Here is a 19567-nt window from a genome sequence, read left to right on the forward strand (position 1 = left end):
GAACTGCAGATTGGTTACCATGGCGCCATGTAAACCATCCCACACGGCGCCCATAATACCGAAGACCCACACGCTGGTCTCTCTCTCTCCATGGGAATAGGACAATCCCATTAAGTGGCTCCAAAATAAAACATTTATGCCTAATAAGGGATTATCATAAACCCCTCTAGCGGCTACAAGGTAGAACGCACAATTGCTGCATAATAAGAACATAATACATGCCTAATACACATTTACAACCTTTACATGAAAGACAAAAATTTTATCTGATCACACAAGCTACTGTAATAAAATATCATAAAAATGATTTAAAAATAAAAAAACACTTCTCAATGTATGATAAAATAACTATAAACTTGAAGCATTTTTAAAAAAAAACCCTCTAACGTATAATTGGACCCATTGACATGAAAAAAATTATTGTTTATTTCTAATAGTAGAAATGGTATAAAAAATGCATGATAAATAAGGATATAGAGAAAAAACACAAACAGAAGACTTAAGAGTTGCTTATAAAGCAGTTCAGTTTAAATTATTTTATTTATTTTGGAGCCATTTCATGGGATTGTCCTAAGATTGTCCTAAGAGATAGAGACCAGCATGTGAGTCTTTAGTATCATGTAAGATGGTTTACATGGCGCCATGGTACCCAACCCGCAGTTGGTGCATGGAATTGATTTTTTCCCCAGAAATAGAGAGTAACCTGCTCATGGCATGCTATGGCAGCCGCGCAGGATGTGTCCTGGCTTCGTGGTGCCTGGCCTGCAGGAACTATATATACAGCGTGATGCTGGCCGTGAACCTAATGCCCCATACACACGTGCAGATTATCTGCAGACTTTTGTCTGCAGACTTACCTTTTCTATGTAGTGCAAGGGTCTGCCGGATTGCATACAAATTGAAAGTGTTTAGGTTTGACCTCATATTATATGGTTTTGGTAAGTCTGCAGACAAAAGTCTGCAGATAATCTGCACGTGTGTATGGGGCATAAGACTTTGGGGAAGCTGTTTGGAGGATGACGTGTCAGGTGGGTTGGTGATGTAATCATGCTGGGCTTGCAAGCCACCATTGAAATATCAACTTAAGTTTATTCTATGCCTGTGGTAATTTGTAAAAATGTAAATTTAATTTATATGCTAAGAGTAGAGCTGCACGATTTTGGATAAAATGAGAATCCAGATTTTTTTTTTTTTTTGTTTTCTTAGAATAAAGATCACAATTCTGGGCTTAACATCATCTTTCACATTATACAAAAAAATTGGACTCATTTGTTTGTTTTTTTAATTCTTTAACTACTTCTGGACCAGAAGGTTTTACACCCTTAATGACCAGGCTATTTTTTGCAGTACGGCACTGCGTTATTTTAACTGACAATTGCGTAGTCATGCGACGCTGTACCCAAATAAAATTGATGTCCTTTTCCCCCCCACAAATAGAGCTTTCTTTTGTTGGTATTTGACACCCCTCCGGTTTTTAGATTTTGCACTATAAACAAAGCGACAATTTTGAGAAAAACATAATTTCTCTATCGTTAATCGACAGACGCAGCTCTGCATAATCATAGACTATAGGTTATGCTCCTCCCACTAGGGTTAGGCACTAGGCAGAAAAAAAGGCCTGTCCACAAAATTAGGGGCTGTCCCAGCTGGCATAACCCCCCCCCTAAACCCCCCTCCCCCCCCCCCCAGGCTCTGCTATACTAGTTCCCTGCTGGGACTTCGGTCTTAGCTGTAACCGTGAAAGTTTGTGATTTTTTTCTTTTTCTAGTTAGTTCCCTAGTACCAAAATCCAGAGGAAATACAAGCAACAGCCGGCTGTGGTTTTCACACTGGATTATAGATCCTTAAGGTCTTCCAGCTTGGCCTGCGAACGTGAGTAGGTTATTGTCTAGTACTAGGCCTCGCCACGACAGTGCCCCGATGGATGGGGATGAGCCTGCAAGTGGATCATCTCGCCGGGAAGCAGACGACCTGGAACGCCCTGAGTCACAGCCCCCATTGGCTGGGGGCGCTTGGGGGCCGCCATTTTTCCATGGTTCATGAACCCTGCGTTCCCATTATTTGTATGGGCAGCCATTTTCTGAAATTCCCCATTGGGAATGTATAGCAACCATTTTCTTGTGGTCCAGAAGCGGGACTGGCATGCAGCATGTTTTTTTCTATGCTTGAGGCGGAGTTGCTTCCTCTTCCTGTTTCTTCTGTGTTAATTTCGTTTTAAAACTGACCAGGACTGCACATTTTTATCTGGTAAAGTTTCTGGGGTCCCCTGTAGGTTTCCCCCTCTAAACTCTGCGATATTTAGAAATTGCTCAGGTTTTTGGGTCCACAGTAATAACGGGGAGACCACGTTTTCACGGTCTTATAGGGACAGTGCACCAAAAAAAAAATGAAACTCTTAAAATGGCTGATGAACCCACCGCGTCAGGTACGCAGGTGTCTTTTGGCTCCAGCAAATTAGGTAAAGTATTCCCTTGTCCTGACTTCTTTCACTCTATTGTTGATGAACAATGGCTTCTACACGCAGTTAACCCTTTGCGGAGGCGGTGGATACCAGGTGGGCTGTACCACCGAAGGTGGATTCCCCGGTGGCCAGCTTGAATAAAGCGACTGGTGCCGGGGAAAGAGTCGCTGACCTTTTCGGATCCCGTGGATAGATAGGTTGAATCCTTATCCCACCATGTACATGTGGTGACGGGTCACATGTTAAAAGATAACTTTTTGAACGTTCTCATAGCACAGACAGACTGCTACTGAATGGGTAAAGCTGCTGAAGAGTAACTTCAAAACGACACAGCTTCCCCCTGCGGTTTTGGAACTGTTGGTCCAATCCCTGGTGTTCATGTGATATATGTCCCTGGACTTGGCCTTATTGGTGGCCAGAACGTCAGCAGTGGGGGTTGCTTTTAGACGCCTGACATGGCTGAAATGCTGGTCGGCTGAACAGCCTTCTATAAAAGCTGTTGCTGATCTCCCTTTTACAGGGGAGAAGCTGTTTGGCGCCTCTCTGGATGAGATGATCGAAGGTATCATGGGGGGTAAGAGCACTAGTCTAAAGGCAAGGCGCCGCGCTCTAGGCGGGGGCCTTTCTTTACTGCTCATGAACGTCTTTTTCGTTCCTCCGGGTCACAGGAAAAAGATAAACCGTTTAGATCTTCGAGGGGAGGGGGGTGTCCAAGAAGCCATGGCCCAGTAAGTCCAAGGGCAGCAAATCCAGACCCGCAGACAAGCCTCGTCTGCATGAAGGGGCGCACTCACCCTTGGTGGGGGGGGGGGGGGTCTTCGATTCTTCCGTGAACCCTGGACTTCCTTGATTCAGGACAATTGAGTTCACAAATTGATCCGTTTCGGATACAAAATCAAATTCCAATCTTCTGTTCCCACCCAGGTTAAGGGACTTGAAAGGGGCAGTACACAACTTGCTGTCACCATGGGGTAATTGTGCCTGTTCCAGCTTCGGAACGCTTTTAGGCGGTTTTATCCAAACCTGTTTACTATGCCCAGAAAATAAGGCCAGGTGCGACCCATCCTTGATCTCAAAGCCCTGAACAGCTTTGTGCGTGTACAGAGGTTTTGGATGGAGTTCATCCGTACGGTAGTGGACATCCATATCTACACTGGACTCCAGCGGTTTCTTCGCTTTGCGGTAGTGGAGCAGCATTATCAATTTGTGGCGTTACCCTTTGGCCTCTGCTCCCACGGTGTTTACCAAGGTTCTGGCTTTGGTGTTCGCATTGCTGCGCCGGAGGGGGGATTGCAGTACTGGGATACCTGGATGATCTCCTGTTAAGGGCGGTCTCTCTCATTCGGTTCTGTTGGAGAATATGGAGGTCACTCACTGTCTGAACCCTACAAGAGTTTGGTTGGAACGTCAGTTTCTAAAATCTGCATTGACTCCGGTCCTGAGACTGGAGTACCTAGGCCTGACTCTGGATTCAGCCTTGGCGAGGGTTTTCCTCCCCTCTGACAAACTTTGTCTGAGTCATTGGACGACTCGCCTACGCAGTTGTCCGGTTCAACGCCATGGCTGTGGATTACATCAATCATCAAGGGGGCACCAGGAGTGTTCTGGCGGCCAAGAAGGTGGCCGAGATTCTGACTTGGGCAGAAAGATTTGTTTATTCAAGCCCTCTCTGCTGTACACATCCCAGGTGTGGAAAACTGGCAGGTGGATTACGTGAGTTGTTAGGTGTTGGATCAAGGGGAGTTGTCCCTACACCCAGAGGTTTTTCACCTACTGTGTGTATAGTGGGGACCCTCGAGGTCAATCTGTTTGCCTCCTGCCTCAAAAAAAAGGTGCAGAGATTCGTAGCCAGGTCTCGAGATTCTCTGGCCGACACCACAGACGCCCTAGTTGCTCTTTGGGGTCAGTATCTGCTGATTTATGCATTTCCCCCCTTGGAACTTTGATCGCATCTTCTGCACAGGATAGAGGTGGAAAACAATCCGGTCATTCTGGTGGCTCCAGACTGGCCTCCTCAGTCTTGGTACGCAGACCTCATTAGATTGGCCACCGGTACCCCTTTGTAGGCTTCCTCTCAGGGAAGATCTGTTGTTTCAAGTTCCGATCTTCTATCCTGCCTTAAAGTCGCTGGCTTTGAAGGCATAGCCGTTGAAAGTCAAGTGTCGAGGGATAGGGGTCTTTCTCAGTCTGTAATCCCCTCTCTTAAAAGCTAGGAAGTCGACTATCACCGCACGTGGATCTATCACCGCACTTGGAAATCGTACATTTCATGGTGCGAATCGCTGAAAGTCCACCCTCGCTTGTTTTCTATCGCCAGGATTTTGGCATTTCTACGGAAAGGGGTTCAACAGCGGTTGGCCTTGGGTACTATCAAAGACCAAGTTTCAACTTTGGCTGTCTATTTTCAATGCCCATTAGCCACGTACACCCTTATCCAAGCGTTTATTCAAGGTGTGCCCCATTTGGCGGCTCCAAGACAATCCCCGTTACAGCCATGGGATCTCAATTTGGTGCTGTCTGTTCTTCAAAAGCCTCCTTTTTAGAAAATTCAAGAGATTTCGCTGCTGGTGGTTCAGAGATTAGGTGGTACTTCGACCTTATCAGTCATTCCTTCCTAAGATGGTTTCTGATTTTCATTTAAATGAAGACATTGTACTGCCTTCCCTTTGCCCTACACCTCAGCATCCTAAGGAGTATGCTTTACATTCTTAGGATTCTCAGGATTTACATAGAGACCACTGCGTCCTTCAGAAAATTGGACACTCTTTTTGTCCTTATGAATGGACCTCGTAAGGGACTGGCTGCGTCTGCTGCAACCATTTCCAGGTGGATCAGACAGACAGTGGTACAGGCCTATTGACTGAAGGGTCAGGTTCCTCCTTTTCCAGTGAAGGCGCATTCTACTAGAGCACATAGTGCCTCCTGGGCTTTTCGGTATCAGGCGTTGGTGCTACAAGTTTGCCAAGCGGCAGCTTGGTCGTCTGTGATTAACTTTCCAAAATTCTACAAGGTAGATGTGCTGGCAGCAGCGGATGCTTTTTCTGGCCTCAAGGTTTTGCAGGCTGCAGTTTAAGTGAGAACCCCCTTTTATTGCTTTCTCTTTGAGAGTTCGTTGTTCCAGGGGAGCTCCTGTTTCTGGTTGACTGTTTGGCCATTGGGGCATTCAGGTTTTTTTTTATTCCGGTCTTGATCCCACCCCTCATGTTTTTACTGCTTTGGGACATCCCTATAGTCTGTCGATGAACGATAGAGAAAAATGTATTTTTGTAAGCACTTACCGTAAAATCCTTTTCTCTGAAGGAAGACAGACGCAGCACCCGCTCCTCTACTTTTGAGTTATGGAGTCTTTTTCTGTCACTGCTTGAAACACGAGCCTAAGGGGTTATGCTGGCTGGAACAGCCCCTATGGGCGTGAGTAGGCCTTTTTTTCCCGCCTAGTGCCTATCCCTAGTGGGAGGAGCATAACCTATAGTCTGTAATTAAGCAGAGCTGCGTCTGTCGAACTTAAGAGAAAAGGATTTTACGGTAAGTTCTTACAAAAATGCAGTTTGTTACTTTCTGCTATATAATATTCCCAATAGAAAAATGTAAAAATCTATTCTTTTCATCATTTTAGGCTAATATGAATTCTGCTACATATTTTTGTTAAAAAAAAAAAATCCCAATAAGTGTTAATTGGTTTGCGCAAAAGTTATTGCGTCTACAAACTAGGGGAAATATTACATTTTTATTTATTTATTTTTTTACTACTAATGGCGTTGATCAGCGATTTTTACATTGCGGTGGACAGATCAGACACCTAACTGACATTGTTGACACTTTTGGGGGGGGGGGTGCATTACTACAGTAATCAGTGCTAAAAATATGCACTTACTGTACTGACACTGGCATGCGTGGGGTTAACAGCAGGGGCAATCAAAGTATTGTGTCCCTAGGGGCTGCTTTCTAACTGTGTGGGGAATGGACTTGCTGAATGAACACACAGACCTGTGTTCCTAAATAGGAGGAACCACCTGATTGATCCCTGTGATCATCACTGACAGAACAGCGGTCTGCCGTGTTTACATCGGCAGATCGCCGTTCTGTCTCCATGGGGAGCGATCGTGGTTGCCCGGCAGACATCACGTCTACCGCACAAGCTGATTGTCTCCCCCTGTGGCCAATCTGCGCGTGCCCCCACCAGCTGTCCTGCGAAGCGACATACAGGTACGTCATGAAAAAAAAATAAGTTTTCTATATCAAACCGAGATAAAATATATGATAAACCCATAATTACCATGCCACCATTTTTAAATGTGCACAAAAGTAAAAGTGATAAATAAGGTCCACAGGAAAATATATAAATGGATTTTCTCTTGCGTCCTCCGACAGTCGCCGCCGCCTCTAAGTCATCACTGTTGGGTATTGACTTCCGCTCCGCAGGAGTAGCTATGCATAAAGACTTAGTCAAAAGAACAAAGGCATTTGCATATACATACCCATGGGGACTGTCCCATCTGGTCAATACCCCCCTGCAGTGACCACTCCCAACTCAGTTTCATTCTGCCTAGCGTCAGGAGTAGTTAGGCTTCCCTGTGCTGGGGCTACAGTCTCTAATCTTTTATTTGATTTTCTTTTGAAAATGTCAGTTTTTTCTTACTTTACAAGCTGTTTATTTTGTCAGCTTTTAGTTTGTCGACTCTTCGGAAGAAGATTGATCATGCGGTGCTGGGATTCGGACTGACCGCCCTGGTTCTCCAGGGCAGAGGGTCAGATGGACCCCAAGCCCGCCATCGAGCGTTCAGCCGTGGTTCGTCCTGGCACTATGAACGACCCATCCCTGTTCGCAGCAGGGATGCAGCCGCGAGGTGGCTACCTATCAGGACACATCTGCGATGCTGCAGTGTCCTGTCCCTGGCTAACGGCACTCCCTGTCAAATGAGGACAGCGGCTTTCCGTTCATAGAGGCACCCAACCCCATCTGGTACAGGTAAGTACTTCTGTGTGGGGCCTCTGTCTGGGGTGGCAGTCCTGTGTTGCTGTGTGTCCCCAATGTCTGTGCCTGTGTGACTCCCTGATGCGGTCCCTGCGGGGATCGCTTGTGCATGCGCTGCGGTGCTGTATGTTTTTGGGGGTCCCCTTCCCTGTGTCACTTCGGTGCTTGTTGGGGGTGCAGACTGTGTGTGGCGGCCGCAGCGGGGTAAATCCGCGCGGTCCGCCATTTTAGGTATGGGCAGGCATGTTTGGCTTCTCTATGGGAAATACTACATGCTGTTTTGGCACCATCCGCCGCCATTTTGCGGTAGCCGAACGATCGTTCCGACCGCATGTCCGGCGGCCATTTTGGCGGAGCTTTCCATGCAATCCTATGGGGCAGCCATTTTCCCTGACTCATGCAGCCTAAAAGTTCAGTCTACTCTAGCAGCACTTCCTTTTCCTCTGAAGCAGGACATCAGTGGCAACACTCTGCGGGGCTCTGCAGGTTATCGCTCTCAATATATTTCTGTATTGTCGCCTCTGGCTCAGTTTTTTCTTCTCCTGTTTGGGGGTCTTTGTCGCTGTAGCGGTGGGCTGCGCACTCCGCAGCGATTTTAAAGGGGCAGTACAAACTTATAGCACTGTTGTTTTGTAACCTTGAGCAATGGATTCTCTGGACAGCAAATTCCCCCCAGCTCTGGTGGGGGTCCCCAGTTCTACTGTGGCCCCTCTGAGACCTGATTTGGCCGTTGTAGTGGCGACTTTGGTGTCAAATATGGAAATGCTGATGGCTGAACGTGCTGCTAAAAAGAGGCGCAGATTGTCTCTCTCCTCTGATTCAGATGGTGACATGGCTGCTGCGGCGAGCGTGCCCTTTTCAGGGTCTCGCTCATCCTTAGACCCGCTGGGGTCTGAGGGGGAGGCAGAGGTGGAGGGGGTTGATACCTCCTCCCCGGGGTCGCCTGAAGAGCGGGCGACCCTGGATGAATTAATTGTTTCTGTTAAGAAAACACTACATTTGGAGGATGAGCCCAGTCCTCCGGGCGTTGTGTCCTCGTTTGGGACGCACAGGACCCGCAAGTCGGCGCAGGTTTTAACCTGCTCAGCTGAATTTCATTGCACTGTTAATGAAATGTGGCACACGTTAAAACTTCCATTCCTGGTGCCAAGTCGGTTCAAATTGCTTTATCCCTTTGCACTGGCTACGGAATCACGATGGTGTGTGCCTCCACAGGTGGATCAAACTGTGGCCGTGTTAAACAAGGCTACCTTGGTTCCTTCTGAGGATACCCCGGTTTTCCGGGATCCCACGGACCGGCGGTTGGAGTCTCTAGCCCGCCATTCCTATACGGTGGCGGGCTCGATGCACAGACCCATTTTCGCGTCCGTTTTGGTGGCTCAGGCGGTGGCTGATTGGACTTAGGAGTAACCTCGTGTCTGATGATGTTCCGCCTGCCAGGCTGGAAATGGTGGATCAAATCCATCAAGGAATCATGTATCTGTGTGATGCGGCCTTAAATGAGGCTCCTTTAGTGGCACGCCTCTAGTGTCTCGGTACTTAACCGGCGACTGATATGGCTAAACAGCTGGTCGGCTGACCAGTCCTCGCGGAAAACAGTTGCTGATTTTCCCTATGCTGGCTATTCTTTTCCAACGCCCTGTGGCGTCTCATTCTCTGGTTCGCACCTTCATTCAAGGTGTGCGACATTTGGCTCCTCCCAGGCAGGAGCCCTTACCTCCATAGGACTTGAACTTGGTTCTGTCCATGTTACAGCGTGCTCCCTTTAAAAACATTCGGCATATATCGTTGCCTCTGCTGTCTAAGAAGGTTGCCTTTTTGGTGGCGATCACTTCGGCTCGCAGGGTGTCGGAACTGGCAGCGTTATCTTGCCGTTCTCCGTACTTGGTGATTCACCGGGATAAGGTGGTCTTGCGTCCGCATCCCTCCTTTCTTCCTAAGGTGGTCTCTGAGTTCCACATTAATGAGGACATTGTCCTGCCTTCGCTTTGTACGAAGCCTAAGCATCCTAAGGAGGTTGCTCTGCATTCCTTGGATGTTGTCAGGGCGATCAGGGTTTACCTGTCGTCTACTTAATCCTTTCGGAAGACGGATTCCCATTGAACAGGCTTACGCCTTGAAGGAACGGGTTCCACCCTTCCCTGTTAAGGCGCACTCTACCAGATCTGTGAGTGCGTTCTGGGCCTATTGGCATCGGGCCTCGGTGGCCCAGGTGTGCAAGGCTGCGACTTGGTCGTCGGTGCACACTTTTTCCAAGTTCTACAAAGTAGATGTTCTGGCATCAGCTGATGCTTCCTTTGGCCGCAAGGTTCTCAGTGCGGCAGTGCCATGAAGGACCCTTGTTTTTTTATGGGTCCCTGGCTGTTGGTATTTGCTTTCCTGGGCTGTTGCTCCTGTTGAGCATTGTTTTTCTGTTGCCCAGAAGGTTCTCTTACTGTGCATGTAAGGCTCCTTTCTCTGATGTGGGTACTGCTTTGCCTTTTCTACGGTTGTGTCTCCCACCCCTCATGTCTACACTGCTTTGGGACATCCCAATAGTGATAACTTGGAGGTGGCGGCGACTGTCGGAGGACGTAAGAGAAAACTGAATTTTTGTAAAATCTTACCTGTAAAATTCCTTTGAGTCCTCCGACAGTCGCCGACCCCGCCCCTCTTTTGGGGTTGTCTTATTACCTACTGCTATGCTACCAAACTAAGTTGGGAGTGGTCACTGCAGGGGGGTATTGACCAGATGGGACAGCCCCCATGGGTGTGTATATGCAAATGCCTTTGTTCTTTTTAAGTCTTTAGGCCTAGCTACTCCTGCGGAGCGGAAGTTAATACCCAACAGTATTGACTTATTGAACAATAACGGAATTTTTGTAAAATCTTACCTGTAAAATTCCTTTCTCTGAGTCCTCCGACAGGCGGCGGCGACTGTCGGAGGGCTCAGAGAAAGGAATTTTACAGGTAAGATTTTACAAAAATTCCGTTATTATTCAAACGTGCCTTCACCATAAATTCTAAAATTGGTGTTGGTAATCCTTATCTTCATTCAAAGCGCCACCTCTGTGCTCACTAGTCTCTCACCTGCATATTTCTTGTATGTCAATGGTTATTAAGATTTTCCAGTGGACCTGTTATGCTGTTCCTTTGCCACTAGATGTCCTCATTAATGTAGACTGAAACCGACTGTTTTCACTTGTAATCCTATTGCCCACAGATCATCTCTCCACAGAAAATATATGGAAAGGAATCTCATAGTGTAGTAATTTAACACATTTATTGAACAAAAACACTCATCCACTCAAATGTAAACCGATTAATCCAGCATATGTAACAAGGGCACCAGGCTCGTTCCTTGATTTACGTCACTTCTGGTATCTCTGGTGTCTTCGCTGCACCTACGCGTTGCGTCACGATTACGTGACTTCCACATCTAGTGGCGAAGGAACAGCATAACGGGTCCCCTGGAAAATCTTAACTGCGATATACAAGAAATATGCAGGTGAGAGACTAGTGAGCACAGAAGTGGCACTTAGGATGAAGATAAGGATTACCAACACCCATTTTTGAATTTATGGTGAAGGGACGTTTGAACAACAATTTATATATTTCCCTATGGACTTAATTTATCACTTTTACTTTTGTGTACATTTTTATTTAAATGGCTTGGAAATGATTTGTGTTTATCATATTTTTTATTTCAGTTTGATCTAGAAAACTTATTTACGTGTTTGGAAGTTTTAGTCAGATTATGTAGTGTTCAATTCAATCACATTTAGAGACCTTTTACAAGTAATATTTTGATTTATACAATACAGAAAGCGCAACACCCTATTTCACAGTAATTTTCCTATCACTGCTTAGGATGAGCTTTTTGGTGTAAGCTGCAGTCTGCTTATTCACAGACACATACACACTCATGAGCGCGAGAGTCTAATTTCAAGTTTTGGTATAGGCACGTCGTTTTGCGGGACCCGCCACCGTAGAAGTACAGAGGCTAGTCGGCATGTGGTTAAAGTGTATTTTTTTCCAAAAAATTGCATTTGAAAGACCGCTGCGCAAATAGTGTGGTATAAAATATTGCAACAACTGCCAAATTATTCTATCGGGTGTGTATATATGTATATGTGTGTATATATATATATATATATATATATATATATATATATATATTATAATTTGGGTGTTTTTAAGTAATTTTCCAGCAAAGAATACTGATTTTAACTTGTAAGCAACAAGTGTCAGAAGAAGCCTTCGTCTTTAAGTGGTTAAACTGACCTTATTTACAGATCCAAGTTTATCCCTTTTATCTAAAAGAATCAAATGGTACATTATCGCTCAGCGCTGAGCAACGTTAGACATTTACAGGAGGCTTTTTTTTTTTTTTTTTTGGACAGCTGTGTGTAAGCACAGAACTACTCTGCACTGTTTGAATCGTGGAAATGCTGGATAAAGATCGTGAGGGGTATTTAATCAAGATCGCAATTTTTTTAATGATTAATTGTGCAGCTCTAGTTAAGAGATCACAGACTTTTTAGCAGTCTGCACTATTGGGTTCTCGTTTATTTGCTTCCGTCCTTGATCCATCTGGAAACCTGTCCTAATGCTGAGCCTGTGGAGAAAGATTGGAGCTGATAATAATTAGAGAGTGCAGTGGACCCTAATATACTAGTGGGGCCCCCTACATGAGGTGAGAGGACACCCAAGAAGAAATGTGGTGAAGGGCACTGTGGGTGTGGAGTGAAGTGGAAGAGATCACGTATCATCTGTGAGAAGAGTTCACAAATCCTATAAATTATCACTATTTAGGTACTATCAAGGTTTAGAGGAGACACTTCACCATTAAATGTAATATATTGCATTTGACAGTGTGATAACACATTGTATCTGGTAGTTGCTTTTTTTTTTTTTTTTTTTATATATATATATATAGTGGTATTGAGTAGAGTATCGCAGGGTACCTATATTTATTTTCATGGTACTTGTAGTTCTCTCATTCATAGATTTCTGTGAAAAAATGACGTGGCTGTGTGGGTGGAGGCCCGCATGGTTGTGCCAATTTTAAAATAAAACAGTGGGTGCGGGGAAAAGATCCCCCGCCTGCTGTCAAAGAGAGTGGATGGATTGGGGGGGGAGTGCGGAGGGCAAGTCTGGAGTATGTTACACCTGAAATATAGATGTAACATGCTTTGAAAGGTGAACTTACCCTTTAATATTGCATTCCTATATTCCTACTGTAAATAGTCATTGGTGGTTTTTGGTGTGTACTTCAAACTTGTATCACTTCACAGTTTCTTTTGCTGAATGCAGATTTAGCAATGATACATGTAAAGTGTTGTACCAGCTCTGGCACTCTTCTGTGTATTAGCATTAACCTCCAGAGAATCTAGTTTACGCTGAAGGGGTTGTGTATATGTTTAACACCAAAACAGCAATGGTATTTTGGGGTTAAGTGCAGGAGGTTTTGGTTGTCATAATACGAAAAAAAAAAGTTTTTGGAAACAGTTTAACAAGGTTAGTGTGCAAACAGGATGTGGTTATATGGAAGTAGAAGTGTATATCTTAAATCCATTTCTGGTTACAGTTCAAGTTTGCTATTGTAATGATGGGCCGACATCAGTACATAAACGAAGAGGACTATGAAGTGAACTTGAAAGACTTTGAGCCCCAGCCTGGTGAGTAGTGACCTTCCGATTGGAGATTTTCTTGATCAGTTTACTTAGGTTTTCTTTTAAAAGTATACCCATCTTTTGGGGAATTATTCTAGCCTTTAAAGCAATTTATTGTTCCCAATATTTGTAATTTTCTGGCCAGTTCCAGTTTTAATATTCAGCCAGAAGGGTATCCAGATGACCTTCATTTACTAATGGACTATTTTTTTTTTTTTTTTACTTTGCAAAGTGTTTGTTCTTCTCATTCCTTGAGGGGCACGGAATTGAGACTTTTGGGTTATACTGTTGCCAACAGAAGCATTTTAACAGTGCCAAGCTAAAAAAAAAAAACATGGACCACTCTAATATCCCTGCCATCTCCCAGCATGCAGCAGTAGTTTTCAAATGTTTGTGGAGAATAGTTATGTGTTTGTGGAGAACCTGCTCTGTTAAGAAAAGCCTAACCTTTTCTTTATTGCTATTAGATTTTCTTCATCAAAATTCCTCTACAAGCTGCTAAGCTGATCTCTATATGCATTTATCCAGATTGGCAACTCCTGAGTGCTAGCTTTGGAAGCCATACTAAGACTCTTCTGGACTGAACGATTGCAGGCCTATACTGCAATGTGGCATTTGGCCTTGTGATGTGGTGCTCCCCAGAATTGAGTGTACTTTGTTAGCCATGAAGTGTTTCCCAGGTCCAGAGCCATGCCAAAGTCTCAGATTTGATCACATCTCTAAAGACATACTTTTGTGTGCAGATCATGTGAGTTGAGCCACCAGGGGCTGCTTTGCTCTACAAAGCCTTTGAGCGCAATTCCCCCCTCTCATTCTTTCCTGCAGAAAGGGTTAAATCTGAAGGCTATCTGCTGGGTGGAATGTCACACGTGCATGCTTTGCTGTGTCTCTCCCTCCATTCAGCAGAGAGAACACACCTTCCTGCAGGGTGCTCCTGACTGCCCATGACACATTTGCATTTTATTAGTCCCTGCTGCCCCCACCTACAGTGACCTGGTCACCTTCTGTTGCCTGAACCCCTACCAGCTACAAGCAGCTGGTCTGTGGGTATTCAAGATTTGCCCTTGTACCCTGAGCTACATTGACGCCTTTTTTGCAGTGCAGAAGATCAGAAAACATATGGATTGGGAACATTCCTTCTTCCCTAGGTGCCCCATCTCCTAATCAACTCAGGTTCTGCCTGCAATTCAACCCCTGAATAGTCTGAAACAATATCTAACTAGAACTATCTGCGCCCGGTGTGAAAATATTAAAAAAACTCATCGTTTTCTGACAGCTGCATTCACAATAGTGTACACAACAATATTCAACCTATACAGAAAAAGAAAAAATGTTGCCACTGTTCAGGCCACTGTTCCTGATCTTTGCTGAAAGTATTATAACGGGAACTGTACCAGGTGACTGGAGAAAAGCTAACATGATACCAATATTCAAAAAAGGGCAGAGGCATATCCCGGGTAATTATAGGCTAGTCAGCCTGACGTCAATAGTATGTAAACTTCTGGAGGGGATGATGATCCAGGAGTTTGCTAAAATCAATAATATCAGCAGTAATCAGCACGGGTTTACAAAGGGGCCTTCCTGTCAAACTAATCTGTTAACATTCTACGAGGAAGTTAGCAGTGAGCTAGACAATGGGAGACCCGTGGTTGTGGTGTACTTGGATTTTGCTAAGGCGTTTGATACAGTTCCCCACAAACGGTTGATTTATAAATGAAGGTCCACAGGCATCGACCACAAGGTTTGCACTTGGATACAGAACTGGTTAAAGGGGCGTGTCCAAAGGGTAGTAGAAAAATAATGTATACTCGGACTGGTCTGAGGTGGTAAGTGGGGTCCCCCAAGGCTCAGTTCTGGGTCCAATTTTGTTCAATGTATTCATAAATAGCATTGAGGACAGGGTCAGTAGCTCGATCTCAGTGATCTAAGAGTCTTAGTAGAAGATAGACTTAGCAATAGTATGCAATGTCAAGCTGTGGCTGCCAAAGCCTTCAGAATATTAGCATGCATAAGGAAAGGGGATGTATTCCAAAGACAAAACTAGAATACTTCCCCTTTACAAATCACTGGTCCCAACCGCATCTGTACTATGCTGTCCAGTTCTTGTCACTAGTCCTCAGAAGGGATGTGTTGGAGCTGGAGAGAGTACAGGGAAGGGCAACAAAACTTATTAGGGGATGAGAGGACCTTAATTAAGAAGAACGTTTAGAAATGCTTGATTTATTCTCCCTAGAGAAGAGACGCCTGAGAGGGGACATGATAGCGATTTACAAATACCTCAACAGTGAACAGAGCATAGAAAAAAAACTATTCAGTCGCAAGGATTGCATGAGGACATGAAGCCATACAATGCGATTGGAGGAGAAGCGTTTTAACCTCAGGCTACGCAGGGGGTTCTGTACAGTAAGGGCCACAAGACTCTGGAATTCTCTACCAGAAACGGTAGTAACGGCGGGAAGTATGGCTACTTTTAAAAGACTCTTGGACACGCATCTCAAGGATAAAAACATTCAGGGGTATGGGAAATGATTCACACCTACTCAGGTTCAACTGGATGGACTATTGTCTTTATTCAACCTCAACTACTATGTAACTATGTTGCGCCGTAATTAAACTTATAACCTCATACAGTTGTGCTCATAAGTTTACATACCCTAGCAGAATTTGATTTTGTGGCCTTTTTTCTGAGAATATGAATGAGAACACAAAAACTTTACTTTCATGTTTTGGCCATCAATCGACTGTGTTTTCTCTTTTTAAATTATGACAACAGAAACTACCCAAATGACCCTGATCAAACATACCCCATTTCTTAATACAGTGTATTGCCCCTTTAACATCAATGACAGCTTGAAGTCTTTTGTGATATTTGTGGATGAGGCGCTTTATTTTCTCCAATGGTAAAACTGCCCATTCTCCTGGCAAAAAGCCTCCAGTTCCTGTAAATTCTTGGGCTATCTTGCATGAACTGCACGTTTTGAGATCTCCTCAGTTGCTCAATGATATTGCGGTCAGGAGACTGAGATGTCCAAGTACGTCCCATGCGCAGCTTCCGGGCTGATGAATGCAAATTTTCCTCCAGTATTTTTTGATAACCAACTGCATTAATCTGACCAAATTTCCTGTGCCTTTGTAGCTCACACATCCCCAAAACATCAGCGATTCACCTCCGTGTTTCACAGTAGGAATGGTGTACCTTTCGTCATAGGCCTTGTTGACTCCTCCAAAGGTAGCGATTAAGGTTGTGGCTAAAAAGCTCAATTTTGGTCTCATCACTCTAAATGACTTTGTGGCAGAAGGTTTGAGGCTTGTCCCTGTGCTGTTTGGCATATGGTACGCGGGATACTTTGTGGCATTTGCATAGTAATAGCTTTCTTCTGGCTACTCGACCATGCAGTCCATCTTTCTTCAAGTGCCTCCTTATTGTGCATCTTGAAACAGCCACACCACATGTTTTCATAGAGTCCTGTATTTCACCTGAAGTTCTTTGTGGGTTTTTCTTTGCATCCCGAACAATTTTCCTGGCAGTTGTGGCTGAAATTTTAATCTACCTGACCGTAGTTTGGTTTCAACAGAACCCCTCATTTTCCACTTCTTGATTAGAGTTTGAACGCTGCTGATTGGCATTCTCAATTCCTTGGATATCTTTCTATGTCCCTTTCCTGTTTTATACAGTTCAACTACATTTTCCCGCAGATCCTTTTGACAATTTTTTTTGCTTTCCCCATGACTCACAATCCAAAAACTTAGTGCAGCACTGGATGAAAGATGCAAGGTTCTGTCAGGAGTCAAACTCCTTGACCTTTTTTATACACACACACACTAATTACAAGCAAACAGATCATAGGTGAGGATGGTGTAGCAGAGCTCCAAAACCCAGCCTAGGTACCTCTGCTGTATAATCCTTGAAGCTGAGGAAGTACTAATATATCCACTGCAAAATTCCCCTCCCCCCCCAGTAACTGGACTACACACAGTTCTGGGAGTCAACCACTTTATTGAACAGGCTCACACAATATATAAAGCACAAGGAAGCATCCCCCTCCTGATCAGATTACACCATCAGGTCACGTGCCTGATTACATTATCATACACAGATGAAATTGTATACAGAAATAGAATTAACCTGAACGAATTATCTAGCCATCTGGACAGAAACAATATGCGAGTTGATTAACAATTAACAATGGGACAGACAAGCTTAACAGAATACACATCACACCTCAATACACCGACAATAGGAAGAGATCACTAGTGACAGACTATCCATCTCTGACACTGAAGAACATGGAACAGAGGCCAATGTGACCAGCTCTTTCAATGAACATGTTCAGAATCAAACAGGCCAGAAATAGTCCTCAAATATTTCTCAATATATGGTTGATGAATATTACTTTCCCATTTGAAGCAATTCAAACAACATTCTCAGTGTCTGTTCCGGTACAGATGGTTACCCTAAATAGCCATTCAAACCCCTTTGTGTCAACTTGTGTGCATTTTACCAGGCCAAAATCACCAGGGTATGTAAACTTTTGATCAGGGTCATTTGGGTAGTTTCTGTTGTCATTACGATTTAAAAAGAGTTGATTTAATAATAAATGGCTTCAGACAAACACTTAACGAGTAAAAGAAAAATCTTTGTGTTATCATTAATATTGGGAAAAATGGCCAAGAAATCATAAATTCTGCCAGGGTATGTAAACTTATGAGCACAACTGTATAATTAATAAAGTGCATATAGTGAAAATGATAAACATTTATTACACATAAATGCCTCCAAACAATATTGAAATAAATTCATAACATCAGTGCCAACAAGGAAGGAAATGATAAAGTGCAAAAGTCCCAATGTTTGATTCATAGAAGTGATATTCAGAACATGCACTCTTTAATTTGTTAGTGCTGCAAGGGATCACCAGCAAGTGCTCCACTCCAGAATGAGCATAATAAGCCTCTTACCTGATAAAAAGACCTTATGCAGGTCTATACTCGCTTAAGTGAATTCACCCCTCACTCTGGGTATATAGTGTATGCTATTTCAAGGCAACCTTCAGACAATATGGTTTAGAGGTAATTTTCAAATCTCTCCACCGTTACTTAAACAGGGTATTATGGAGCATAGCAATAAAAAGAAGAAACGCTAATTACGCAACGTCCTCTATTAGTACCATTTTATTTTAAAGACCTCTACTTACACATCCATTGGAAAAAAACAAGCATTCAGTACAAATAAATGCTGGTCCTGCACCCTGATGGGCTTACTGACGTTGCCGCTATTACGTCGTAACAGACGTCATCAATGGAGAACATTGCCCCATTGATGACTTGTTAAGATGAAACATGCAGAGGGAATAGGGGTTGACGTCAGTACACCCACCGGGGCACAGGATGAATAATTGTACTAAATGCCAGTTTTCTCTTACGTCCTCTGACAGACGCATCCTCCAAGTTTCATCACTATTGGGTAATGGCGCCCTCTGCAGGAGCAGGCTAGGTAGTGAAACTTCATTAAAAAGCTTTAACTAGACACACCTTGGGGGCTGTCCCTCTCGACATTACCCTCAGACACTTAGAGCTTACTAATTAGATTCTTGCTGCCTAGCTCAGGAGTAGGACCTAGGATACCCTGCTGGGACGCCGGTCTCCGTTTTTAATTTTTTTCTTTGAAAAATGTTTTATTTTATTTTCTCACTTACTACCGCTAGCAAGTATGGGGGAATCCTCCTGGAGAACTACAAGCGACAGCCACGCTGGGCTTCGCAGTGTATAATCTAGATCCTTATGGTACCCCAGCCTGGCCTACAAGAGTGCGCAAGTTGTGGCCTGCCCAGGCCTCACTACGACAGTGCCCCGACGGTTGGGGACGAGCCTGCGGAGAAATTTCTTCGCCGGGACGCATCAACCCTGGAACGCCCTGTGTTGCAGTGTCCCCTCTTGGCTGGCAGCACCCCCACTCCGGGTGGGAGGCGACCTGTATCTGAGCGGAGCCCGCGGTCCTTGGTATGGTGAGTGATGCTATCCCCTGTGTCCTTGAGATGGTGCTCCGGGGGGGGGGGGGTTGGGGTGCTGTGGGCTCACTCCTGGGAATGTCAGAGCTGCGATCTCTGTGGTGTACCCTCTGGACGGAGCCTGCCTGCCTGCTCCTTATGGGGGCACTCTATCGGTACCCACTGCGTGGGGGGGGGGGTGTAAGGGGGGGCTTCCTATAGTGGATTCTTGTGGTGGCCAGCGCCGTTTTCGGCCGCCATTTTGGGTGAGGGCATGCCTGGCTGCATCAGTGTAAGGGCAGCAGCCATTTTTTGCTAACGTGCTCTTGGCGCTGTTTTCGGCACCATCTTAGATGTGGGCAGCCGCATTGAAAGGGCAGCGGCCATTTTCCTTGTGTTATCCCCATATACTTCTATTGGCATCCATGTTTGTGTGGCTTAGGGCACTGTTCGGCTTCTAGTGAATTGGGTCACTTCCTCCTGACATCTT

At 44.8% G+C, this 19567-nt stretch overlaps 1 protein-coding gene across 5 annotated transcripts in view; it reads left to right on the top strand.

The window, feature by feature from the left end:
• USP7 (ubiquitin specific peptidase 7) overlaps positions 1-19567 on the top strand; it is a 666343-nt gene that overhangs the window by 607220 nt on the left and 39556 nt on the right. For all 5 annotated transcript variants that reach the window (XM_082260831.1, XM_082260832.1, XM_082260833.1 and 2 more), the window contains one exon: positions 13006-13096. In XM_082260831.1, the coding sequence (XP_082116957.1) occupies positions 13006-13096 (91 nt within the window). The remainder of the gene's footprint in view (positions 1-13005; positions 13097-19567) is intronic.

This window comes from Pelophylax lessonae (genome assembly GCF_965119305.1).
Source record: "Pelophylax lessonae genome assembly, chromosome: 6".
Taxonomy (NCBI): Eukaryota; Metazoa; Chordata; class Amphibia; order Anura; family Ranidae; genus Pelophylax; species Pelophylax lessonae.